Source organism: Spodoptera frugiperda, chromosome 1 (genome assembly GCF_023101765.2).
Source record: "Spodoptera frugiperda isolate SF20-4 chromosome 1, AGI-APGP_CSIRO_Sfru_2.0, whole genome shotgun sequence".
Classification (NCBI taxonomy): domain Eukaryota; kingdom Metazoa; phylum Arthropoda; class Insecta; order Lepidoptera; family Noctuidae; genus Spodoptera; species Spodoptera frugiperda.
This window is the reverse complement of record NC_064212.1, coordinates 8,857,266-8,884,207: the sequence shown is the minus strand read 5'-3', so window position 1 is coordinate 8,884,207 and position 26,942 is coordinate 8,857,266. Positions and strand designations below refer to the sequence as shown.

Here is a 26,942-nt window from a genome sequence, read left to right as displayed (position 1 = left end):
TCACCGAAGGCGGGAGAAGTCATTGGATGATCTTCCCCATAAAAAAAGGATTTGCAGAAGTCTGCAAGAATTTCAATGAGATCTTTTCATTTGAAATATTGTCTCTTTTATACAAAATGTTGAAGTATTACAGACGATTGCAGATGACCAAAGATAATTTAATTTCAAATATACAAAGACTACAAAATAATATTATGAATGTTATCATTGGTAAATGCTCTTATTACTCGTCTACATAGTTGAAATCTGACCTAAAACTGACCCATTTTTAATCATTCTGGAAATGAGAAAGGTTACTCCTTTGGGACTGTTGGCATAAAAAATGTTCAGGTCGGGTTAAACAGTTGAGGTCGGGATAATTTAATGTAGCTTTTAACTCCGACTTTTTAGGAAAACTTTTAACAGAATGAAGGTAACCCGGATACGCCCTATAGATACATACAATCTATGTTTTACACCCAGCAACACAACTAAAATTAGAATAATTTGCCGTATTTTACCTAGAGGAAAAAGTGGCTCATGAAATTTGTGATAGTGGGATAATAAAAGCAGCAAATGTAAGAGTAATCTTATGAATGTTCATTCAGAAAATACAGTACGTATCGACTTAGTCATATCTACTGACATAGATCTGTGAGTAACAAAAGACAGGAATCGACTTCTATGGACATGTGAAAACCCTTAGTCAAATTCTTAATAAACTGTAATATGAGCGAATACGCATTAGTCATTAGTACGTTTCTCTTCACATACGTTCGTGCTTATTCATGCGCCATTAAAATAAAATGCTGACCCTCTTATAATTTAAACAAAGATCCAACATGTCAATCTATGCGTTTAATAAACAGGCACATGTTTGTAATACCTACGTAAAAATCATAATATTAAAATTTCACACAAATCCGTTAAGCCGTTCCTGTGTACAGAACTAACAAACACACAATCACGTACAAACATTCGTATTTAAAATAATAGTGCGATGGAAACGTTGATTTGTTGGATTGCTTTTCAACAAATACACGTTTTTATTATTTTGTATAAAGTTTGGCAGAGAAACGTCGGACATCAAGCGTACATGGGTTACCGTGCTAGTTTAAGGAATCGCATGAAAATGGGTCACCATAGTGTACGCTATATACTTGTAGCTGGCGATGGTTGCCGAGTTCAACTGTACCTACATATCTACCTACTTTTGAATAGCTGTATACTTTTAACTCCCTGACACATGTACACTTTTTTTCACATATTCTAAGAGCATTTTTTATTACTTTCTGTAACCATTTGAAGTATTTTAATATTCAATACAGTACAATTTTAGGCTACATGCCATTGAAATTACTTCATTCGAGCTTTCATGTCTACATAGTTTTATGACGATTACACATAACTAATATTTAGGTCGCAAATTCATGTGATATAGGTTTTGTGTATAAATACCTAAGAGGCTGAATACCTATTTTTTTTTAATTCAAGCTAATCTGAAGTTATTCTCGTTTATTACCTAATTACCTCTAGGTATACTTAATAACGACTGCATCGAGATCACGAATGACGGTATTTTTGCCAACCAGTCAACCATTTTATGTGAGCATGTCAGTTTGTTTGCTACTCTAGATGTCTTTATCAAACTTTTTTTCCTTATCCCAATCTAGGTAGTTGTGGTGGTCAAGGAAAATAATTATTGTTTTCATCATTTATTAATTTTTTTTTGAGGACCAAAAAGTTTTGTATATGACAATTAGACAATACTGGTTGAATTGGTCGAAAACGTCACCGGATGCCATTAAGAAAAAAAGAGAAAAATAAAACTTAATGGCATCCAAAATGGTTTTGTAAAAAAGTTGCCAGAACATTAGTAAAACCTGAAAAGTAACTTTCTGATAATTACTGAGTTGTGGATGTCGTGGCTTTTGATATAAATAATATTTATCAATATAATTATGACTAACTTATTTTTTTAATTAAACTAAATAAAATAAATACTGTCTGAATTGGTAAAAAAAATCAACAGATGCCATAATTGAAAAAAAAAGATAACAAAGAAAAAAACTTAATGGCATCAACATTTTGTAAGAGCCTCAGTTGCCAGAATGTAATCTAGAGCAAAACCTTAAAACTATGGAACCTTTATGGTCTGAGTTGCAGACTTCGCGTCTACAACTTCAAGCGTGCAAAACTCTTGAAAGAAATATTCCTAGCAGCGTTTAGTTAAACTTAATTCACTTTTAATTATTACACTTTCGTGTAAATTTTAGCTAACATTTGTATTCCTGTAGTTTTATTGTAGATACGTAGGTACTTATTATTCAAGTTTGATTCTAAAATTCAGTATAATTATCCTGTAAAATAGCTTAGTATCAGAATAAGGACCTATTCGATTAAAACCTCTAGGTACAATCAAGAGTTAATTATTTTAAACTAATCTCAGTGTAAATATAGGTTGGTAGTTCATACAACTACAAAGTAAGCTTAAAAATTTCCAGCAGAAAGCCTGAAATTAAATTAAGATTTTACGAATGTCTGGGTACTGGCGATTGCACTTTAAATATTCAGTGCAATGCCTACGTTATTACGGTATCCGTACCTAAACTGGAACAATGTTTAGATTAAACAAGGCTGTTGTTAAGTACTAAACAACAATTGTAAATACTAATTAATACCTATAGAACATATTTTTATTCAAGTTGCTCTTTAAAAAATACCCAAAATTGTATTGATATTGTAATTGTTATAAATGCAGTTACTATACGTTTTCCATCCGAAAAGAAGTGAGAATAAAACGCAGAGTCGTTGCCAGACCTTTCGGTTATATCAGAACAAACTTATACCAATGCGAACTGTCATTGGGTCATTGCACTTACGAAAAAGGATACCCATGTAGCCCTGTGTACAGGGTACAGTACTGTAGTACTATTCTTGTTTTCTTTGCTTCATATCTGGCCCATATACCAGATTACAGCTTCATTATAATTTAATTAAACGTATCTCCATAATAAACGAATATCGTCTCAGTTACCCAGACCGCTTGATGATCTTGAAACATGATCAGCTCGGCTCGTGTGTGTATCGTATAATCCCTAACTTCATAGGTAGTTAGAAGCCTAGTTTTTAATTTAATTACATAAAGCTGATGTCAGAATGTGTCGAAACCAATTTGTTAGCTCTAATTAAAATTGATGGATTACCGTCCGTTAATATTTAGTCTGGGGATTTTTTTTACAATATTTTGACTAAGAGTCCATGTTTGATTCGAATGTTCGACTGTCAATTCAAGTGTTGTAAGGGGGATAGATAAGCAGTTCGCTCCGAAGGGGTGTCGACCGTACTCCCAAGGAAGCTTTGGACTGGAACCCCAAGGGTAAAGGAAGAGTGACCGTCCTAGCCAAACCTGACGTCGTACAGGGATGGCAGAAGCGGCGGACATTGGAATCACGCGGAGCGAGGTGAAGAGCGGGAAGCTCAAGACTGATCGAGATGGAGGACCTCTGTGGACGCCCTCAGCCCCATCTAGGGGGAATAGGACTTTAAGTCCAGTAAGTCCATGTTTGATTTCTAGTTATTGATATTCAGATAGTTTATTGGACAGTTGGTTATTATGAAGACAGTCCTTAGACACGCATCATAAATCTGGTGGACTTTAAATAACTAAAATAAGAGTCAGATCAGAAGTCATAAAACAGCTAACTGTAAGGTTAAAGCGTGAATTAGGTCGAGCGGCGGGTTAATTCGCAGACACTGGCTATTGACTATTGATACGCATAGTAACACTTCTCAGTTCACTCTGCCATACTCTAATGAATTGTAACACTAGTACACGTACGTACTTCCATTACATAAAGCAATTATGTAGTTACTTAATTGTAAAAGCATTGGATAATGGAAAGAATGAACACGTGAATGTCGTGACAACATAAAATTCACTTTATTGGACATGTATGTAGACTAGGGACAAATTAGTTGGCTGAACAATACATTGTTTATAGAGCATCTTAATACTAATAGCCTATTGGGATTTGCGTAACATTTGCAAAACATTAGCTAGACTCGCAATATGAATGTATTTCTTTTAAATCAGCCTCATCTAGCCAATTGTGTTAAATTGCTTCAATCAAGATTTATAAAACTGCGTTTCCTGGTCTTCAACTCAGATTGTCTAATGGAGATGTCTCTAACAATGACAAGTCAATCGACACCAGGACTTGAATATGATAATCATGATACTGTTATCACGTCATGTTGTTATCAGCGTCTACCGATCGATATGAATATTTTCGCTGAGATTGGGCCATGAGGCACTTTCACCGCCGTTACACGCGTTTTCTAGCGAAACACCGAACTCAATTATTAATAGCAGCCTATTTTTGGAGCGGCTTCGGACGCGGATTTGCGCTCGGGCGTGTGCGAGGCCCGGGCGAAGTCACTATCTCACCTGGGCCAGGTGTAGACACCGGAAACTTCAAAGCCGAAGTGCCAGGAGCCGGCGTAAGCTCCCTGCGCTTTGGGTCCAGTACACACTCCGTGGCCGTGGGCCTTGCCGTCTTCCCATCCACCACAATAAGTACCACCATCGTCAAAGTCGAAACGGCCACCGTTGAGGCCACGCTGCGGGGGGTTTCCGCTAGCGGCGTGCGCGGCGTCGGCTAGCTCGCTCGGCTGCATCACGCGAAACCGTGGTGCCGCGGAGGGGAGGGCCTCCCGCGCGCACCCTCCACCGAGCTCGCGGTATAAATAAACATCAGCTGGGCATGTCGCGCCGTGGCGCGCCGCCGAGTGAACACCACTCCGGTCCTGCGCGAGGAGCACTGCGCGCCCGCGGCACGGCGCGCCGCCCGCCCGCCGCGCCCCGCCCGCCCTGCGCACTGCGTACTCTACGCAGCGCAGCTCGCCGTCGCCACTACCGCTGCTACCGCCACATTGTCGCCACAACAACTTATGTACCTACAACACTGCTTCTTACATTACTTGTCCCATATAAAATGTTTAAGTAATGCAATACAGTAGACAAACATTTCATGTTCCTTATTAACGATTTGATTTGTCTGAAGATTCCATATTCTTAGTAGGTACAAACCTGAAACACCTACTGTAATTTTGTCGATTTTTTATTTCAGAATGCACATCAGAAGTGCTGAATTCGCTTCCATTGTTAGTAGGTCAGTTGGTGATCTGTTACTGTTCTGTGCCAAGAGAGCTTTCTGTAGATACTTTGGCCGAAGTTAGCCAAAATTTGTAGTCTCATAAATTTGAATTTACCTATATGGTATTTGGATGTTATGTCCTGGGACGGGTTCGAAGACTGTTCAGAAAACACTACTCTCTACTTAAGGAACTTATTAATAAAAATCCTTAGCTGAAAACTGGGAAAACCAAAATCGAAATACCTACATGACAAACAAACACAATACTCACTTTAAGTACCTACTTTAGGTAGGTACCTTACTTTAAGTTTAATTAAGTGAAAGTTATTTTTTATAGTAAGTAAGTAGTAGGTAGTGGTACCTACGTACAGCTCTCTGTCATTGCAGCGGTAAGTATTCTCTTTGAAGAGTGGCTTGAGAGATGCTACGGCGTCCTCACCTACCGCCTGACGCGGAGTTTCAGGGGTAGGTACCTGTTTCTGATTGGGCGGGAGAAAACGTCCGGGTGTCATCACTGCGAGTACCGCCCGTAGGACACGGTGGGTGTCCTGCATAGGTTGATCACCGTCGTGTCCTCAGAGATATGGTCGGTGACCGCAACTTTTTGGCGTCCGGTTCTGGTTCAGGTCATGGTGAGCAGCGAGGGGACTGGGATGTCGTCTTCTCCTTCATCGTAAGCACGAGCTTTAGAACGGCGAGCAAGGGTAGCTCGTCGCTCGACAAAAACCAAACCCGAGTAAATAGCACGTTGCGTTCCGCGCGCGCCTTGAAGATCCATCATTTCACCAGAAATTTGTATGATTAGCGTAGTAGTTAAATAACCTGTTTATGAAACATATTATAGGTTAAGCACCGATATGAAACAACTACCAATTTGTATTATTATAAATAAAACATTCAAATTGGTTTGTGATATGATAATTTTGAGTTTGTTACCAGAAAAGAATAGTATTAAATCCTTTTCTTTTCGTAATCCTAAGTGATATGATAGAAGGAAATTATTTTTAATTGTTTTAGTTTAACTTCTAAACAAAAATTGCTTCTATTTACAAAAAGTACAAAAGTGTTTTATTGAGTGCGGTTTTTACCGTTGCATATCGTTTATCTGATTATGCCAGAAATAATTATTAATATACTCTTATACATGCAAATAAAATATTTGAATTTTCTTATAAATAATCTAATTATAAAATACTTTAAAATATTTGGAACTCCTTATGCATCATAGCAAAAATACTATGTTCTATAACTTTATAATAAAAACACTAATGACATTCGTTTTATGTGACAACTGACATTGACAGCTTGTTGAATGTTGAATTGTTGACGTGATTACAAATTATTATTTCTCATTCAACAAAACACCATTGCATTATCGGGATCAGACGTCGATGTGTATTAATTTCGACAATTGTTTTTAATAATCAATTAAGCCTCAACCTGATACGATATAGAAATAATGTGACTTTTTGACAATTCATTGTTAAAAGTGCTGCGCAATCAAAAGATAAAATTAGTCAGTGAAATTGTGCATTGTTGTTTCCTTGATACTTTTTTTAGTTACTAGCATTTATTGTAGGCACCAGTAAACGCCAGTGTTATCATAGTAAAATAAACCTATCATAGCAAGCAAAGTGAATGGATGCACTACAAGGGTATCTACGTATTTGCTTCAAAATAAGTTTATTGTAGTTAAAAGCTTTAAGTTTCATAAAAAAGTAAAGTGATAAGAATGGAGGCTCCAGAAACCAGTGGGAGTAACCGGCCCACCATGCTGCAGCCCACATCATGGTGTCACCCAGCTAATAGAGTCCATCGATTTTTTGCACTATTGCTAATGTGCTTCCTTTGTTTTGGTAAGTTAACAATGAGTTTCTAAATTGTAATAAAGTTGTAGAGATAGGGGTCTATTGTTGTCAATACAATGGACCCTCATTGAATGTATTCAAAAGCTAAACCAAAGTTAATAGTTAATATTAAGTTAATTGTTATTATAAATTGTTTTAAATAACAAATTTTATTGTTTTGTTTGACCTTCCTAGGATAATAGTGGTGATAAGAACAATTTTCCTGTTTCAGGTTCATACTTTTGTTACGATACTCCCGGTGCATTGGCTGACAACTTCAAAGATGATTCACACTTGAACACATCCCAGTTTGCTTTGCTTTACTCAATATACTCATGGCCAAATGTGATATTGTGTTTCATAGGCGGTTATCTTGTTGATAGGTATGTTTCATAATAATTAGTATTTTGTTTATCTCATTATGACCGCTAACACAATTATGTATACAGAGTTTATATATATTTGTTTAAAATTAACACTTTTTCAATCTAGGGGTATGCAGAATTCCAACTAATTATAATTTGAAACTAATAGAACATAATTATTGCTGAAATGCTCTCCCTTGCTTTGTTTGAGTTGTAGCAAATAAAATGTGAAAATTTATTACTTTCATTTGAATTATAATATGAACAGTTCGTTATATACCACTAATATATCAATATACCTAAAGTGCACCTAAGTGCAATCAATATACCTAAATATATACAATCAAATGTGTTATTTAGACAATATCAGTGTATCAGCAAATAAACAGTGGACTTAAAAAGTGGGTGTATTTTATATTACCTCACTTTATATCAGTACTGTAGTTAATGCCACTTAATGCTAATGTAATAGGAGTCAAATTAATGTTTTTAAATGATAACTAAATAAAGCATGTTTGTTTTTACTAATGAGCACACATTACTAATATACCTACATACTTATATAGCATTATGATTAATGAAGAATAATTTATGAATGCAATAAACAATGTAGTCCTATCCTGTTTCAACATTGACAAAACAAATTACATTTTATCATTAGGTATTTAGAACAGTATGCACACTGCACTGCATAATATATTATGTATAGAGAATATTATGTATCAAGAGCAAATGATATGATGTTTACAATATCTGTGACCCTATTGAGTCCAATTATATTATTGAAATATTGAGAATGTTATGAATACATAGCAACATGTGTGGCCTCAATATTATTGACACTGTTTATTGACATAATGAAATTTAGAATTTCTGTTTAATTTCAGGTACTTTGGCGTAAGATTGGGCACAGTGATTTATATGACAATTGTGTTTATTGGAGCAGTTATATTTGCGTTCGGAGTGTATATTAACGCATTTTGGTTGATGATACTTGGTAGATTTGTGTTTGGGTATGTATCAGAAAAAATACGCATTTTTAAGTAATTTTTTTCTATTTCCCATAGAATTATTGTATATAAATAATTCATAATGATTGCTTATGAATCAATAAATAAATGATAAGATACAAACATCAAGGACCCTTCTTAAACTTATTGAAGTTGCCCACTTCTACAGACTGTATTTAAAACATTTGTTGTAATATATTTTCTTTTACTATATACGTAAAAGTGAATAAACATTATCTATTTTTTTCAGAATCGGAGGAGAATCTCTACAAGTGGTAGTAAACAACTATGTCGTTCTTTGGTTTAAAGGGAAGGAACTTAACATGGTATTTGGACTACAGTTATCATTCTCCCGTTTCGGAAGTACTGTCAATTTCTGGGTGATGGAACCTGTTTACAGATGGGTTTCCACATATTATGGAGGGTATGAAAGATTGGGAGTTACATTGTTCCTAGGTTTGTATTACTATAATCTATATATCCATGTATAATTGTCATAAACCCTTTAGCATTCCTTTATTAATATAATCTATATTTTCAGCCTCACTAACTTGCTTTGTGTCCCTTATTTGTGGCGTGATTCTTGGCTGGATGGATTATAGAGCTGAAAAAATTCTCGGAAGACAAGATGAACAAAGCAACAATGAACCCTTCCACCTAACAGACATTAGACATTTTAAATCAGTGTTTTGGTTGTTGTCTGTAATTTGTGTGGCTTACTATCTAGCCATCTTTCCATTTATTGCCTTGGGAAAGTGAGTAACTGTCTAGATTTTACGATTTATCTAAATTACCCATTTGTGTACTTTTGTGTAATGTTTTTTTTTTTGTTAATATTTCAAGTCTTAAAATTCAACAATATGAATTTAAATAACAATTAATATTCTCATGATTTCAGATTATTCTTCGAGCGGAAATTCGATTTCTTGCCACAAGAGGCGAACAACGTTAATTCCATGGTTTATCTGCTATCAGCAGCTCTAAGTCCATTCTTTGGCATTCTCATTGACAAGACAGGCAGAAATATGACGTGGGTTATAATCAGCATTGTGACAACAATTGGTGCACATTTTATGTTGGCTTTTACATTCTTCAACCCATACATTGGTGTGGTAAGAAACTAAACTAATTTAATAACTCCATATATTATTTTTGGCGTACATTTTCTACTATTAAAGGTTTCTTATTTTTCAGATATCATTGGGCATCTCTTATTCCCTACTGGCTAGTGGTCTATGGCCACTGGTAGCTCTAATTGTTCCAGAAAACCAATTAGGAACTGCATATGGAATGTAAGATTTTTATTTAAGTTTTGCTCCAATACCCTTGTAGTCATAAGAATCATAACATATAGCTTTACATGGCTATTAGATTCACTTAACATGTAATATCAAACGCATGGTTGCTTTGTTTGTGTAATCAAATAACTGAAAGTCAAGGTTGTAAAGTTTATGATACATGTTGGGAAATATAGAAGTTAATGATTTGTTTTTGTGTATTTTCAGATGTCAAGCAGTGCAGAACATGGGCCTAGCTACAGTCATAATCTTTGCAGGAATGATTGTTGACAAATATGGATACTTAATGCTAGAAATGTTCTTCTTAGGATGTCTCTTTGGTATGATAGTTAAAATACTCAACTTTAAGTTTCACATAAGTTGGTAATTGGCAAATTGTTTTACCTAATATGAACTTTATTTCCAGTATCACTCATTGCGGCTGTACTTATATACATCATTGACTCAGCAAACAATGGAGTCCTGAACATGTCACCAAGCATGAGGGAGTCTACAAAGTCTGCGTAAGTTTAAATATACACTTGGTGTACATTTTATTTATGGACTTATCCACATTTATTCACGTTAAAATTGTTATTGTTGCAGGGTTACACGAACTGACGAAACAGCAAATCTATTAGACAATGAAGACTTTACAGATCAAGAGGAAACTGATTCACGAAGACCGTCAGATGCGGCGCAAGATCAGACGCCTATTAATCCACGAGACGTCGCCCAGGCCCAGTCTGATAGGATACGCAGTAGATACTTAGCACAAATACTACCAAATAGTAATATTTCAGAAAGGGAATAGAGATCTCGGTAATTTTTTCCTATAATACATGTAAATAATTATTAGTACGTATTTTTACAGATTTAGAAAATTATTTTAACTTCTTTAAATTAATAACAAAATATCAATGTGTAAAATCTTTATTGCCACACTTTACACTGGTGAATTAAATATATTATACAATGAACAACAAGTCTCATTTATTATTATTCTAAAATGTTGTAAATGCTGTTATACATTTAATATAAGTATATTAATTTTAAGTAGACTTTAATAAGTACAAATATAACATTTAGTTGGTATAACAACCATTTGTGCTTTTGTAAAATATTTTACTTGTGTATAATAATACTATTTTATTCCTATCTTAGTTTTGCATATCACTTTGTAAGGCAATTATTATTACATGTTAATAAAATATATGAGTATAATCTCATTAGATATTTTTAATGGCACCAATATAATCACATATTACATATATTGTTCATGATCAATGACATTAAGTACCTTGTTGTTAATGACTCATCATATTGAGTACTACAATAACATGATTGCCTTATCTGATGATGAATAGGTAAAACAATAATTTGGAAACAAAACAAATGCAAATAGTTTTCCAAAAACTTCAGATCATATTCTTATAATTACTGAATCTTTCGTTGATTTCCTGCTATGCAGTATATAACATAATTATAGTGGCATGTAATTCAGTGTTGTATAAATCTACTTCCTTAGAAAGCTCATTAATACAATTTGTACTTATCTTCTACATTCCATTCAATGCCATTACCTGGTAATTTACTATGGATGAAGGGAGAAATCCAAGTCAGATACCATCTCTCCCCAAAAACTTCTGTCAAATTTAGCTTCCAACCCCTGTTATGGATAAAATCTTTGGTATAAGTTTTACTTTCATAAACCAATCTTCCTTTAAGTAAGTTATTGAAATGGTATATGAATAAAAATCCAGTGAAAAGGCCAACTAACACATTTATGACTACCAAGAAAACATAAAGACTTTCATCTCCAAAGTCAATAACAATACTAGCTAGTGGACAGATAAATTTAACCAATATCAGTCCATGGTTCCATGTTATGAATTCAGATACAAATTTTATATTGTAAAATAAAGAGTATAACATAGCTACAAAGATATAAAAAGTGAATAGCATAAAATATCTATGATTAAAGTACCCTATGCAACATGCGAAAAATGTGCAGTGGTGGTCTCTTTTTAAAGTACAGATATCACATGTGTCACAGTGCCAAGCTCGCGGTGGTCTCAAACATTCACACACACTACAAAATGTCCAGTCCGCCTTATTGAATCCTTCAAGGTTTCTACCTCTTATTGTAGTATTTGTAAACATCCCATAGATCATATTGCCCATGATATTAAGTAACAGAAACGTTGCACAGGCTATATGACAATAGAACGCAAAGCTCCACTGCTCCACTATTGTTGGTAATACAATGCATAGTTCGAAGTAAAGGAATGATGGTATAAGTATTAAAGTAATGGCGATATAAAAGGTATGTTCTGCCAGCCTTCTCAACTGTTTATTTTTTATAAACTCCAATTTCATAAGCATTTTGTCCTAGAATAAAATCTTGGTCTCCTATTTTTGTTTAATAATTTACCATTACTGTATTGTATGGTGTACCTAAAACAGAAAAGTTGGAAATATAGTTATTACCATAATACTAATAACTAAATAGAATAGAATTATAAAACAAATGTTAATTTCAACTTTCTATTGCAGTAACAATAATTTATTGTGAATTAACCGAAAATTTAGGTGTTACTTAGGGTTTCTACCTGTGTCTGTTATTTTGATATAAATGTATGTAAACGACACGTTATAAATTTAATATACTACATTAAAAACATATTAAAAAACTTATAATTTCAATAAATCATTTCATTGTAATCATTGTTGATAATATTAACTTGACATTGACATTGTCTGTCATGTTTTCACTCCTCCTCAGCTCCTTCTCCTTGTCAATGGGTCAATGGACCGGGCGTATTCTCACCAAAATTCTCACTTGAACTTCCTTGGAACTCCCATTATATTATAGTAAGCTAAATAATTTTATGTACATTTTGACAAAGAAATACAATCTTTTATTTATCAATGAAGTCAAAAAGAAATAACTAAATATTAAAATTTGTTTTTCTAAAAGACTAGTATTTGAATTCTCATTGAAACAAAAAAAGTGGCGGCTATTCTATTTGACGTCTGCGCCGCACCCTCCTCTGCCTCCTTCACCCCCTTTAACTTCCCACATCACGACGAAAGTTTAGGTTCAAAGTCTGGGTCCAAAATTATTTAATTAGTAGTTTTATTTCATCGTTTATTTAGTTTTTAATAGTATATACAACTTTTAATCATGTCGAACAGTAAAATATTTAGTGCCCTTAAGATATTAAGGACCCGTAAGGATCTGAAATATTTAACTGGTAAGGACTACTTGTGTGACTTTCTCAATAATTTCATTCGTCGGCAAACTTTATCAATAGTTTTAGTGCTGGTAAAAAATATGAAAATATTTAGTGTCGTTCTTATTTTATATTCTGATTAATGCCATTTTCATCATTATTTTAGGTTTACACAGCAGAAACTATGCTGCAGCAGCAGGTAGTCTGGTGCATACCAAGTGTAAAATCGTCAATGGCGTTTATGTGGTTACACTTGATTCACCTAATACCAAGGTAAATCTATCATATGACAATATTCCAAGCAAATGCCCCAAATATTCCAACCAAACCATTAATTCATAATGCTAAAAACAAAACTGAACATTGCTTGATGTTTCAGTTTCTCTTGTCCATTATGTTCATCTGTTATATATCTAGAATTCCTATTAATTAGCATAGTCATCAAAACACATAACTCATAAAATTCTATTAATCTGAATAAAGATAGTAGACCAATTGGTTATGTTGGTTTCCAGTTGGAAACCAATTAGAAAAGGTTGATGACACCTCATTGCTGATTTGAATTGATAATTTCAGGTGAATTCCTTGAATACTGCTGTTATGGATGAGGTGACAACTGTACTTAATGAGATTGAATCAAACCCCTCTATTCAAGCAGCAGTCCTGATATCAGGCAAGCCAGGATGCTTCATCGCTGGAGCTGACATCACCATGCTGGAGGCATGCAACACCAAAGATGAATTTGTGACACTCTCTAAAAGAGGTTTGTAATTGAATTAATCTTCTAATCAATTTTAATTTTATCAAATGAGGATACTACTTTAAATATTAAATCTTTAATGAAAATGATTTATTGGCTATTTTGTATGCTCAAGCATACAGATTTCTAACTAGCTACTTCTGCGCGGTTTCACGCGCTCTGCTCGGTTCCTATTGATCGTAGCGTGATGATTTATAGCCTATAACCTTCCTCGATAAATGCGCTATCCTACACAAAAAGAATTATTCAAATCGGACCAGTAGTTCCTGAGATTAGCGCGATCAAACAAACAAACAAACTCTTCAGCTTTATAATATTAGTATAGATTTTACGTGAGATGTTGACATTTATCTTTTAAGAGAATTACAGAGTTTCATGACATTGACAAAGCTTAATTTGTTAGCTGTTTTGGTTATTATACACAAAATAAAAAGTAATATAAATAATTAAATTATATACTATAAATATAAACTTTATAAATATACATAATTACTTAGGATTAAAAAAATATTAAAGCAACTTAATATTATCATAAAAATTCACAAATATACATATATATTATACATTTAATTAATTTATATAGCTAATATATAAACAAACAATAGATACTCTTTTTGTAGAAAATAACAATGAATAAAATAATCATGTTATCATTTATAATCACTGAGTTATTTTAACACACAAGAAAGAAAAATCATTGAACAAATATGAGAAAACTATACACAATGTGAGTTCTGAAAATGTTACATGCCCTTGCTATTATTGCAATCTTCTCAGCGATCATGATTTATTGTTGTTTAAACAATAAATCAGAAAAAAAAATAAACAATATTTAATCAATTTATTTATACCAACAACGAGGATAACTAAACATTTGTTTAGTGAGTAAGAATAAGTAATCGCACTAAGTCTGCGCCTCAGATAATGTTCTATTGTAATAGAAAATTTTATATTATATTGTGTGAACTGTTATAATAATTATAATGTTAATATAATGAGTAACTTAAATATATTATTTTTACAGGTCATGGAATTTTCCATAGAATTGAGAAGTCACGTAAACCTATCATCGCTGCTATCCAGGGTAGCTGCCTTGGTGGTGGCTTGGAAACAGCTCTGGCTTGCCACTACCGTATCGCTGTAAAGGATCCCAAGACTGGATTTGGTCTTCCAGAAGTTATGTTAGGACTGCTGCCTGGAGGTGGTGGTACTCAAAGGTAATTATATTTTTACTTGTGTACCCTACACTAAATAATATCATGTAGGTAAAATAATTAATAATAATTGTAATTTGTAACTTGATTTAATAAGTATTAAAAACAAGGAATATTTTAATGTAATAAAATTATCATTCAATATAGTTTTCAACTAATAAGCGGTAGTAGTTAATAAGTATAATTTAAAAGCAAATCTTTGAATAAAAATAAAGCATACTTATCTCACTGTAAAGGAGTCATAGTAACAAATAAGGATATATATATATAATAAGGAAATAACCATGACCTGGACAAAGATCAAGTTATATAAGATCACATAGTTGGCAATGAAATAATATTCAGAGCAAGGTTGCCAAATATTGTGCACAATCATATTATAAATAAATATATGTAACTAAGAGATATAGATAAGAGTGCATACTTACAAATATAAATATTTTCATATGTCCTTGACAATTAATTTATATAGTACTAAAATAATGTACTACCAAGTCAGATTGGATCACATGAATGAACTTAGTTCAAGGACATTTACTATTTGTATAGAACCATCTCGATTCTTGATAAAATGTTACAATTTATGTATGATTTTGTTTTTTAGGTTGCCAGCACTTACTTCAGTTCCCACGACTTTGGACCTAGCTCTCACTGGAAAGACTGTAAAAGCTGATAAGGCTAAGAAGTTGGGAATAGTTGATTTGTTAGTTTCCCCTCTTGGTCCAGGTAAATAACTATACATTATATAATATGGATAATGACAGGGTATGCTAATAAAAAAACTAATTAGTCCGGCAGTTAGGTAATGAAAAAATTTTAGACACTTTTTTTTTGTTTTGTCATATAATAATACTTAAATAAAACGAATTGAAGTTTAAGAGCGGCAGCAAATACGTCATTTCTAAATATAAAATGCAATACAAGTGACGTCACGCGATATTTCAAATCGATATAATATCTACGAAAGTATTTGTTTCCATAAGAAAATAAAAAATACGTGTCTAATATTTTAAAATAATGTACAAGACCGACATTAAAGTAAAAATTAGTCATCTATCCTATTATTGTATGTCATGACTTTTCCAAGATATGAAATATAATTTTCTTCTTTTATTATTCATAGGATTAGGTAACCCAGAAGAGAACACAATGAGATACTTAGAGACTGTAGCCATTCAAGTAGCAAGAGACATTGCAAATGGCAAAATGAAAGTAGATAGATCTAAGAAGGGATTAGTTCAGAAAATCACTGCCAGTGTGATGCAATGGGATATGGTGAAGAACATGATCTTCAACAAAGCCAAGGAGCAGGTTATGAAAGCTTCTCGTGGTCTCTACCCAGCACCACTGAAAGTAAGTTTAACTCATGTTACTTTTAATTATAGTTTTAGTCAATTATCTCCGGGTTAAGCATAGAATAACTTTCAGCTGAACAGCACGCTCCTAGCTTTGGCAGTATTCTTGCTACCCTTTACAAGAAGTCTTATAACTAGCGTAGATTTAAGTGATTTACTTCTTCTTGGAATAAATAGCGTAATATTATTTTATAGTGTTTTACTATTTAAAAAATTCTTTCAGATTCTTGATGTGGTAAGGACTGGTGTCGACAAAGGCCCCACTGCTGGCTACGAGGCTGAAGCTCAAGGCTTTGGCGAGCTCGCCGTCACTCCACAGAGCAGAGGTCTCATTGGACTGTTCAGAGGACAGACTGAATGTAAGAAGAACAGGTTTGGAAAGTCCAAAGTTGATATCAAATCGGTGAGTACAAAATTACCATATTTATCTCATTACATTGATTGTAAATATTTAGCTTCATTTTATCATTTTGCTTTCTGTTTTCCAAAACTTCATCAAGGATGCTATAGGTAGGAAATATTTATACTTACCTCATTAGATAGAAGTAGAATTCACAAAAAAATAAATGCAAAATTAATATTTTTGTCATGCCACTATAAAAGCTAATTATTTCTTTAGATCGGAGTGCTCGGCGCTGGTCTGATGGGTGCCGGTATAGTGCAAGTGTCCATCAACAAAGGTTACCATGTAGTCATGAAGGATGCCACCAACGCTGGTCTCTTCAGGGGTGTCGGCCAGATCCAAACTGGATTGGCTAACTCTGTTAAAAGGAAGAGGATTACTGGGTGAATATATTTTATTAGCCACATCTTTATAACATCTGTATTATTATAGACAAGTATGATTTTTAATTTTTGTTCTATTTATTTTAGCCTGCAGAGGGACAAGTACTTGGCTAACCTCTTACCAACTCTTGAGTACGAGAAGATGAGCAAATGTGACTGTGTAATTGAGGCTGTGTTCGAGGACATCAACATCAAGCACAAGGTCATCAAGGAGCTCGAAGCTGTGATCCCCAAGCACGCTATCCTCGCCACCAACACCAGCGCTATCCCCATCACGAAGATCGCAGCCGGCAGTACTCGTCCCGACAAGGTTATCGGTAAGTGTATCAGTATCTTGTCTGAATTAACAACTCACCGGCAACAACGTTATAATAATTATTATGTTGTGCATTTCTAGTTTATTTGTATTTGTAATGAAATATAATTTTCTCAGGTATGCACTACTTCTCCCCTGTGGACAAGATGCAGTTGCTGGAGATCATCCGTCACCCGGGTACCAGTGACGACACGGCGGCGGCCGCGGTGGGCGTGGGCCTGCGCCAGGGCAAGGTTGTCATCACTGTTGGCGACGGACCTGGATTCTACACCACTCGTATTCTCTCTACTATGCTTAGTGAGGCCGTCAGGTATGAAGCTTAGGAACTAGACTTTACATTAAAACTTACATTTGAAAGCTACACCTCTTGTAATTACGATCTACATATAACATGAAAGTAGGTGTTACATTTAACTTGTACATTTTATTATTCCTTTAGTAAATAACAGAAAAACCACCTTAAAGTTTATCCATGTGAGAAAAGGCCTTTGGTCAACAGTGGCCACTAATAGGCTGTTGATGTTGAAATAACTGAAATACTTTTTGCATACAATTTCTCTTGGATACTGTTGAAAATCGTTCAAGATACATGTTAATAGTATTGTCTTTGTTTACACAGACTGCTACAAGAAGGAGTTGACCCTAAGACTTTGGACAGTCTCACCAAGAACTTTGGCTTCCCTGTTGGTGCCGTCACATTGGCTGACGAAGTCGGTATTGATGTCGGCTCACACATCGCCGTCGACTTAGCTAAGGTAAACTTATCGAAGTCAAACTAAAAATAACGTACTTTATAAAGAATGTACTTACTTTCTTTTGGTTTTTCCCCATCTGATAAAACTGTGTAGCATAATTATTTTTTTTGTTTTTAGGCCTTTGGAGATCGCTTCAGTGGTGGTAACTTGGAGGTGATGCCCGACTTTGTCAAGGCTGGATTCCTTGGCAGGAAATCTGGCAAAGGTTTCTACATCTACGAGAAGGGCTCGAAGAACAAGGAAGTGAACCAGGAAGCCGTCAATATCCTGAAGGAGAGGTACCCATTGGAGGCTCGTGGAGCCAACACGGCGGAAGACCAGCAGCTGCGAATGGTGTCTAGGTATGTTGGTGTTGAAAAATAATAACAAATAAGTAATGATTATGAACCTTATTTTGTATTACAATAAGAAACAAATTAATAGAGTTCATTAGCATTTTCAAATGATGATTATCTTCTACAGTCATAACGATTGCAATTTGACACAGATTTGTGAATGAAGCTGTTCTCTCCTTGGAAGAGAAGATCCTGCACAGCCCCCTTGAAGGTGACGTTGGTGCTGTCTTCGGTCTTGGTTTCCCGCCATTCACCGGTGGACCTTTCAGGTATGATAACTATCTTAATGTTTACTAATTATGACCCACAAAGTTTCAAATATCTTAAGTGTTTATGTCATTTGATTAGAAAAATGCATTTCTTGTTGTAACTACATATAAACGTGTGACATCATTTCCAGGTGGGTAGACCAGTTTGGTGCTGATAAATTGGTTAAGAAGATGGAAGAGTTCCACGGCCTGTATGGAGCACCTTTCAAGCCCGCTCAAACTCTCGTAGATATGGCTAGGGACGGCAAGAAGTTCTATCCAAAGTAAATTTAATCTGTTGACAAATTGTTACTGGTTCAAAGAAACCCTTTCGTTGGGCGTTCGTCTATTCATCCAATTGGTCTTGATTGAAATGTTTGTAAGAGGATTTTAGTGATGTGTGTAAGTGTTACAATCCCAATCATGTGCAACTTGATATTATATTACTTTCGTGTGAATATTTATCGATATCATTTTCATTCATAATAATAAGTAAATATTATATAGTAAGTAAATTAGATTTGTAGGTAATCAAAATCAATCATTTTGATACAATGAAGGTTTTACTGTGTATAATATAAATATAATGAATGTTGAATCCTGATAGTTTGCTTGAAATTACTAAAACTGCCTTTGTGTCATGTATGTACACATAGAGAGATGTTAAATTAATAAATTATTTTATATCATAACTATGGTTTTATTTTCTTCCTTTTTTCCTGATGGTAAGCGATCAGCGCCGCCCATGGACACCCGTAACACCAGAGAAGTCACTGGTGCTTTGCCGGTCTTTTAAAAAGCAATACGCTCTTTTCTTGAGCGTTTGAAGGTTGTATCGGTTTGGAGTCCTAATATTTTCTTGGCATTTTCTTATCAAGAGCCACGCCACCTATCAACGCAGGGAGTCTAGGGTACCGATATAATTGGTTAAGCTTATTATGAGTTTTTTAGAGCTTCTATCTGCTAGCCGTAGTCGGCAATAATTATTGCAGAATTATGAAGTCACGGGGTTAAACCACCCTCAATTTCCCTAAAAACCATATTTGCCGGTACCGGAGTCGAAGCTGCAACACGTTACGTAGTAGGGTGATTCTTCAAAAAACTTTAACTTTTATTTAACAAATCATTATTCTCCCGCGTTATTAAGCATCATGGTAGCTTATTGTCATCCTTATTTATATTTGATTGGTTGAGAGCAGTGTCACAGCTTAATTTATTGAAACCAAATTTTGTGTTTCAATCGCCAGAATTGTTAACTTTTGGGTGAGGATAATGACGCCGTTAACTTTTTGCAAGAATCACCCAGCCAGTCATTCACCAAATGTGTAAACTGGTGCATTGACTGGATGACGTAAAGAGACGCAGCTCTCTTCAATTATATCTTATTGTTATTGTACTTGATACCGACATGTATTTGCACAGATTGTGAACTCATAACAAATACGTGAGTATTGTGACTATTGTCAGTAACTGAGGGCTCATTACGAAATACCATCTGATATATTATTATATATTCCTTTGAACAATTGCATCCAACTTCTATTAGATGGGATTTTGTTTTAAACGCTTCACACTAATATTTATATAATAAAATATATATAATAATATTTTCTTTCTATAATATTTTCTCGTGGGTCGTAGTTGCGTAACTTATAATCATACAATTTCACATGAGACCCAGACTCGGAATAACAATTCATGGATCACATAAACATTGCTTAGACTGAGTAGACAGGTGTATTGCTGATTTATCTGCAAAGTATTTTCTAGTAGCCTAGCCTTCGAGTACCTAGTCAATATGAGTATGAATGTAGGTAAGTAGGTAAGGCACGTCGCGTCGTGTTTCGTGAAAAATAACTAATATTAGTTGATAGCTATTTCAATTCCTTTTAACAAAGCCGTTGCATTCTTTAACGACGATGGAGCTAAAGCAAAAAATGTGTACTTGATAAATCTAAGAAGTGTCTATGATAACAGAAGTACGGAGAACAATGTACAAAATTTGATGCCAAAAGTATTCTTGCCTACATTTAGATAGGTGTTAGTTTCCCTCCTCTTGAATTAATCCTACGATGACCTACTATTCCACCCTCGCAGATAATAAGTGTAACAAGCTCGTGCCAGAAATCAATTAGGCTACTTTACTGTAGGCGTGAGAGCCTTCGTTTTGTTAGAATAAAATACCGCATCGAATAGGTGCGTAGCTTTTTTTTTAACGGGGGAAAAATCATCCAATGGCTTCTCCCGCCCTGGGCGAGGCGAGAGGGAGTGCCAGACTCTTACTGACTAAAAACCACCCCGTTCCTACTCCTGCTTGTCGAGCCGGAGCCGCGGTAAATCCGCTAGGTAGTCCGCAGCTCCTTAGACTCTAATCAGTAGACCCGTCTATTCTGTAGACCTGTCTTCTCAGTCGCGTTGTAAATACAACGTACCAAATTAAGAAAAATACGAAAGTTAATGATACATAATATATCTAATTAAATCATAATTCTTTTTTATTTTTAACAGTCTATACTAGTGATGTAACCAATGTCAGTTTTTTGACATTCGCGAATATGCAAATATTGACTTAAGAATATTGGACCAATTTTTGTTAGGCTCTATTTTGTTTGACAGCTTACTTGACGCAGCATTCATTTGTAAATTGTTGTAATCTAATCTGGTCAAAATAAATGATGGACATCATGGGTTATTAGGAATAAAGTGCCAAAAGTCACATCAAATTTGTTAATGCGAATGCGAATGTTAAAAAATGTGCAAATATTCGTGAATTCGAATGCGAATATTCGTTCGTTACATCACTAGTACCAGCTTACTAAATTAATCATTAGACAATAAAATATTGGCAATTGTAAGTAGCAGGTGACTGTTTCTTCTGATTCTTCTGGTGTTGCGTTTGTCCATCACTGTCTATTCGTTTGCCCATTCCATAAAATCCAAAGTATGCGACATTGTATTGTTTAAAAATAGGCATCCATTCGTTACTCTTCGCAGAGCTATTATAAAAAGTCGCGCCATTATATTCTTACAAAAGACTGCTCCACTTACCTACACTATAAAACTTTTTCAAGTCCCTAAACGGAAAAGCTGGGAATAAAGTCGTGATAAGTCCCACTTGTTGCAATAGTCAGCCTCCCTGCGGTATCCATGGAAACGGTGCGACCGACCACCCTCCTTTGGCCCTCCCACCTCCCCATCTGAAGCCTCTTGTGAAGTCGAGAGCGAGGTTGCGTCATCGCGGGTAATTACACATCTAAAGCTTTTGATGGAACAGAGCTTTGTAGCTGTAGGGTCAGACGCTAAGGCAATAATTCATTTCCGTTACGGTAACTGAATTCTCATGACTAGGAAATTGTTTTAGTCTACAACCCTGCTGCTATTATAGCTTTTGCTTTGACATAAATTGCTTATCATTTTGAGGGTTGGAAGTGTGTTGACATATTTATAGTAGGGTACTATGTTCATGCAGTATATGCTAGATGTTTCGTGCCCCATATTACTTATGTAGCACGTTAACTACGTACAAAGATTAAACTCTACTTAATAAAGTTATGAGTACATATTATAAGTCAAAATTGAACACACTAAACTTATTAAAACGGGTCTTAATAATGTAGTGCGGGCAATAAGTCTTATGTATTAGATACTTTATAGAACTAATGCATGACCAAAGATTTTTATTATTTATGGATTAGTAATAATTATGATTGAGACTAGCCTAGATTGTACAATGACCCCAGCTTTTTAAGTTCACAGTTGGCTTGGTGTCAAGCACGGTGAAATTATGGTTCTATTATTCAAGGTTACATAATGCTAATTATTTACCTTGATCTAACTAGTTGAAATAGTCACACAATATTTCGTCTAAAAGGAATTATGCAGGTAACAAAATGTTGAGGAAAACTGCAGACAGATGCATTGCAATGCGCGTACGCAATCTGCTGCGATCGCAACGGTCGATGCACCGTCGTCCAACTCGTTTGGATTTTCACTAACGTCACTACTTTTATCTCCTCATGTCCTCAATTATAGGTTTAATATTATGTACCTTTTACCTCTACAACGTCATTCATGCCTTGTATCCCCGAAAGGATAGGTAGAGGTGCACATTACGGCACGTAATGCCGCTGTACAATGTACACCCACTTTTCACCATTTGTGTTATAAGTCCCATGCAATAGGGGGTGAGCTTTTACCTCCTTGTGGATATATTTATGGATAAAATAAGCGTTGGGCTTCTGATATAATTATAATTATTTTTCAATGACCATCATATTATTCAGATGCATGTATATGACGCATAGTTCGCATGAACAGCCTAAAAGAACTTAACTTATAAGTTTACAATATAAACGAAGTAAATTACGAAAGAGAATTTAGCAGCAATAAAATATTGTTATCTTTTCCCTGTAACATTTCAATAAATGGGACACTTTTCCAGTAGAGCGGATTTTGTCAAGTTCTCGCGTCCGGGGTTAAAAGGAATTGAATCAATTCAGCGCTCGCTCGGAGAATGGAGTGGGTGGGTTCCGTAGCGGGTAGCGAGTGGCCCCTACTATTGCAGCTTTATATTCATGAATGAGAGTACTACTTTTATGGTTAACTGTAACTTAAAACACTTCGCTGGTCTAGTTGGCCTTCCATAAATCAAATAAAAAGGTAATAGTTGTTACTTACGTAATAGTTGTTAAAGCGTAGGATTTAATTTTGCAATACCTATCACTTATCACCATTACACATTACTAAATAAAATAGGGACAAAAAGATTATACAATAAGACATTTGTACATAGTCTTACAGTTAGTACACTTAAGTGCGTTCAAAAACCGGAAATCCGACATTGAAACTAGACTAGTATTAGCTATAGGAGGCCACAATAAATTATGTTTCATGTCATCTATTTTTATCTTTGTTCTACAACAGAATACGGCCCTAAGCGTAATTATAACATTGATACTTACGTCTATACTTTTTAATAAATAAATTTGTAATGTCTGTTTGTAATAAAAACCGGTTTTTACTACATGCATATGAATATTCATATGATTTTTTAATAATATAAATATTTTTGTCTGTCTATTTGTTCTGGCTAATCTCTGAAATGGCTGGACTGATTTTGACGGCGCTTTTATTGCTATAGCTGATGTACTAAGGAGTAACTTAGGCTACTTTTATTTTAAAAAAATATCATAAGCCTAAATATAATGACTTCTGTCTGAAGTCATTATTTTACGAGGACGAAGTCGAGGGCAACAGCTAGTAATTAATATAGATAGTCTACAAAGTAAGTTTCCTAAGTCTGAGTAGTAAACTAATAAGTACTCATATATACAGACTTCAAAATCATTTTACCACAAGCATATCGTTGCTTAAAAGGTTGTTCTTATAATTGTTATTCTTTATGTACATAATAAATAGTTGATGAAATAAACATTTTTATTTTATTATTTTTTATTTTGGGTAACCAATGTGTCGGTAATTTGCGTTGAGATGGGTGTGTGTGAACCTGATAAATAATAAATACATATACAACATATGTGTATAGAACATACACCAGGTTATTTACACCTGACATTAATAAGGGGATGATTAAACCCCCACAATAGAATATGGCACAACCTTTATTATTATTTATGTATGCGTTTCGCTATTTTCGCTGATCATTTGGCCTAATATTTTTCTCCAGTCGAATCGTATAAAATACGTATCTAGTATTTATGGCAACCAGATCAATTATTGTTAGGCTATCGATTTAAGCTAATTGATAATCAATTCCAACAGATATGTGGTCATTCATTAAAATATGATTTCATAATATTTCATAATAGGAAGGCAGGTATAGGTATTGTTAAATTATAATTGATTGTTCCGAAATTGAATTATCTACATTATCGGGTGTTATATCTAATAGAAAAGTACTTAGTTATCAATTGTATTGATCGCCGAAGAAACTTGTGATGAATTATATCTTTGTAGGTATTAAATTATGGTAATTCGTCCCATGGGTATAATTTAAATACCTAAACATTTTAGTCTGAAAACAATTAAGATTATAATACTACTAGCGGACCCGACAGACGTTGTCCTGTCTACACGTCTTTAATTTGAAAATTTGTCGGATCCAATGTAAAACATTCCAAAATCAACAACTACTAATAAATTAAAAAAAACATTGTCCAGCGGACAAAATTGTGAATCTAAACCATTCTCAGATCCCCTTGAACACACACAAAAAATTTCATCAAAATCGGTCCAGTCGTTTAAGAGAAGTTCAGTGACATACACACTTACAGAAGAATTATATATATAAAGATTTCTACAAAAAAACTAGTTTATACTTGTAGCTGTTACGTATCAGCTACGTTAAAGTTCCAAAGTTGCTGCGTAGTATAACCAGTAAATTTCAACCAATCCAATATTCATATAATGTTAAAAAAAGTTTATATTTCTGTACTTACTGCGTAGTCATTGCGTAGCAGCTAAGAAAACCGTTCCGTAGTCGCTGTGCCTATAATAATTTTCCATAAACTACGTTGCTGCTGCATTTATTACTACCCCGTTCTGTAAACAGCGTGGCAAACGAATAAAATTGACGAAACGTGTCATATTCACTGCGTAGTAACTACGCTGTTGTACGATGTTTCGTAGTCGATTCGTAACCCTTCCGTAGCTCTACAGACATATCCCGTAGTCGGTCCCTTTCGTAGCAGTTACACACGTCCTACATATTCCGTAGTCGCTGCGTAGCCGTTCCGTAACAGCTACGCACTTATCCCGTAATAGGTGAGTACGTTTGTAGCAGCAACGACATATTCCGTAGTCGGTACGTACCGTCGTACCGTCCGTAGCAGCTACACAAAGGTCCCGTGGCCGATGCGTAGCGTTCTGTACCAGCTACGCACGTATCCCGTAGTAGGTGCGTAGTCGTTGCGATGCAGCTTCGCAAATACTATACAAGTTACACAGCTACGCTATCACAACGGCGCTAGCTACGATAAATCTTAAAACACGAAACGTTTCGTATTCGCTGTGTGGCTAGCTGTTGCGTAGTAGCTACGCAAACGTTTTATATTCCCTGAATTTTACTGGATGGTAATTTCCTGGAGATTTTTTAGTTGCTATGAAATTACGGATGTTTATAGTATTTTTGACAATCCTTACAACCAGTTGTCTTTACATAACATACTCTAGCAAACTGGTTTCAACAAACTGTTTACCTTTTCGCCTACATTTGTTTTTGAATTGAATAGTTCTACGCACGTAAATTTTATATTTTACCTGTCTTGATAGTTGCAAAACATTTGATGACTTGAGCAATTAAGTAGACTTATTATTATTATATGTTACGCTTTGTACAGTTAAATAAAACTTTACCTGAAGTCAAATTAAGATTTTAAAATTTACTGTTATCAAATTGGCAAATTAAATAAAATTAGATTTATAGTTTCTACAGTGAATTTCTCGATGCGTTGGCAGTTTCATTATTTATACAGGTTTACATATAGGTATGATGACTAAATAGGCGTAGTTTTAAAGGAGTCAAAACTTTCTACGATCTTTTAACTCAAAATATCGCATGACGTCATAATGATTATTTAATTTTATCCAGATAATTATCTTTTCATTCGTGGACAAAACATGAATGAATACGTGGCTTATATTTTCGTTATCTAACTGATGGAATTGATATTTTTTCGTGTCCTGTTACCATATTCATTAACAACTGAAATGATGCAACGAGAACAGAAATGACTTTTATTTCAGAATCCATGAAGCAAAAATTTCGAAATTGAAATCCAACTACACTTTTGCTAACCTGTGCGTAGTACACATCTCTTACGTCTATGGTACAGGATAAATATTGGCTGATACTTTTCTACGGTACATGCGAAATACCTGATTGCTAAGTATTTCTCGTCTGGCTATATTATCGGGGAAGTACGGCCTGTGGTACGGGCTGCAGCACAGACAGATGTTTGTTATGACAGCGACGGTTTTCCCTACGAATTTGATTTTCGAAAATATCATAAAATCTGTTTTCTAAATAAATATCTAACTTAACTACGTCACAACCGTTTCATGTAATTTTTTATAAACTTTATGTTTTTTTTTAAATTGGGCTGTTCCGAATAACGGTGTTTTTGTGTACATGTGTGAGTTCATATGTGTATTGTGTGTGTGTGTTATCAAACCAATAGCTTGCAAGATTTGATTTTGACCCACATGAACACGGGGGTTCAATTGTGCTGGATTTGAGAAATGGAATTTTGTATCAGACATTTTGATTGTTGATGTTTAAT

General features: G+C 34.6%; 4 protein-coding genes across 6 annotated transcripts in view; 2 read left to right on the top strand and 2 right to left on the bottom strand.

Moving 5' to 3' along the window:
- LOC118273069 (uncharacterized) overlaps window positions 1-4,911 on the bottom strand; it is a 32,400-nt gene extending 27,489 nt beyond the window's left edge. Inside the window, exon 1 of one of the 2 annotated variants that reach the window (XM_035589832.2) lies at window positions 4,430-4,911. In XM_035589832.2, coding sequence (XP_035445725.2) covers window positions 4,430-4,659 — 230 coding nt within the window. In that variant the 5' untranslated portion in view covers window positions 4,660-4,911. The remainder of the gene's footprint in view (window positions 1-4,429) is intronic. The other variant, XM_035589831.2, reaches the window with a different exon arrangement.
- A 1,544-nt stretch (window positions 4,912-6,455) lies between these two features.
- Window positions 6,456-10,866, top strand: LOC118273066 (major facilitator superfamily domain-containing protein 1-like). Its single transcript, XM_035589829.2, has 10 exons — window positions 6,456-6,994; window positions 7,218-7,368; window positions 8,238-8,363; window positions 8,611-8,816; window positions 8,902-9,115; window positions 9,259-9,472; window positions 9,555-9,652; window positions 9,866-9,978; window positions 10,065-10,161; window positions 10,244-10,866. Exons 1-10 carry the CDS (start codon window positions 6,871-6,873, stop codon window positions 10,449-10,451), a joined length of 1,551 nt encoding a protein of 516 aa, XP_035445722.2. The 5' UTR covers window positions 6,456-6,870; the 3' UTR covers window positions 10,452-10,866.
- LOC118273068 (probable palmitoyltransferase ZDHHC24) lies at window positions 10,555-15,383 on the bottom strand. 2 transcript variants are annotated; one of them, XM_050697825.1, is made up of 2 exons: window positions 15,276-15,383; window positions 10,555-12,094 (listed from the first exon to the last, which is right to left on the bottom strand). In XM_050697825.1, the coding sequence occupies exon 2, from the start codon at window positions 12,020-12,022 to the stop codon at window positions 11,174-11,176; it is 849 nt and encodes a 282-aa protein (XP_050553782.1). In that variant the 5' UTR covers window positions 12,023-12,094; window positions 15,276-15,383; the 3' UTR covers window positions 10,555-11,173. The 2 variants fall into 2 exon arrangements, with proteins under 2 accessions (XP_050553782.1, XP_035445723.2); XM_035589830.2 differs by lacking the exon at window positions 15,276-15,383 and adding an exon at window positions 12,250-12,416.
- On the top strand, window positions 12,698-19,334 carry LOC118273065 (trifunctional enzyme subunit alpha, mitochondrial). Its single transcript, XM_035589828.2, has 14 exons — window positions 12,698-12,894; window positions 13,040-13,146; window positions 13,450-13,636; window positions 14,658-14,850; window positions 15,452-15,573; window positions 15,971-16,200; window positions 16,426-16,605; window positions 16,822-16,988; window positions 17,076-17,305; window positions 17,422-17,614; window positions 17,924-18,059; window positions 18,177-18,400; window positions 18,547-18,663; window positions 18,795-19,334. The coding sequence occupies exons 1-14, from the start codon at window positions 12,825-12,827 to the stop codon at window positions 18,928-18,930; spliced, it is 2,292 nt and encodes a 763-aa protein (XP_035445721.1). The 5' UTR covers window positions 12,698-12,824; the 3' UTR covers window positions 18,931-19,334.
- The last annotated feature ends 7,608 nt before the right edge of the window (window positions 19,335-26,942 follow it).

Excerpts from the sequence above, each read along its gene's own strand:
- LOC118273066 (XM_035589829.2), top strand. The coding sequence starts at position 6,871 with ATGGAGGCTCCAGAAACCAGTGGGAGTAACCGGCCCACCATGCTGCAG. Across the intron at positions 7,369-8,237 it reads GGCGGTTATCTTGTTGATAG|GTACTTTGGCGTAAGATTGG; the intron begins GTATGTTTCATA and ends GTTTAATTTCAG. Across the intron at positions 8,364-8,610 it reads CTTGGTAGATTTGTGTTTGG|AATCGGAGGAGAATCTCTAC; the intron begins GTATGTATCAGA and ends TATTTTTTTCAG.
- LOC118273068 (XM_050697825.1), bottom strand. The coding sequence starts at position 12,022 with ATGCTTATGAAATTGGAGTTTATAAAAAATAAACAGTTGAGAAGGCTG.
- LOC118273065 (XM_035589828.2), top strand. The coding sequence starts at position 12,825 with ATGTCGAACAGTAAAATATTTAGTGCCCTTAAGATATTAAGGACCCGT. Across the intron at positions 12,895-13,039 it reads GGATCTGAAATATTTAACTG|GTTTACACAGCAGAAACTAT; the intron begins GTAAGGACTACT and ends TCATTATTTTAG. Across the intron at positions 16,606-16,821 it reads CCAAAGTTGATATCAAATCG|ATCGGAGTGCTCGGCGCTGG; the intron begins GTGAGTACAAAA and ends TTATTTCTTTAG.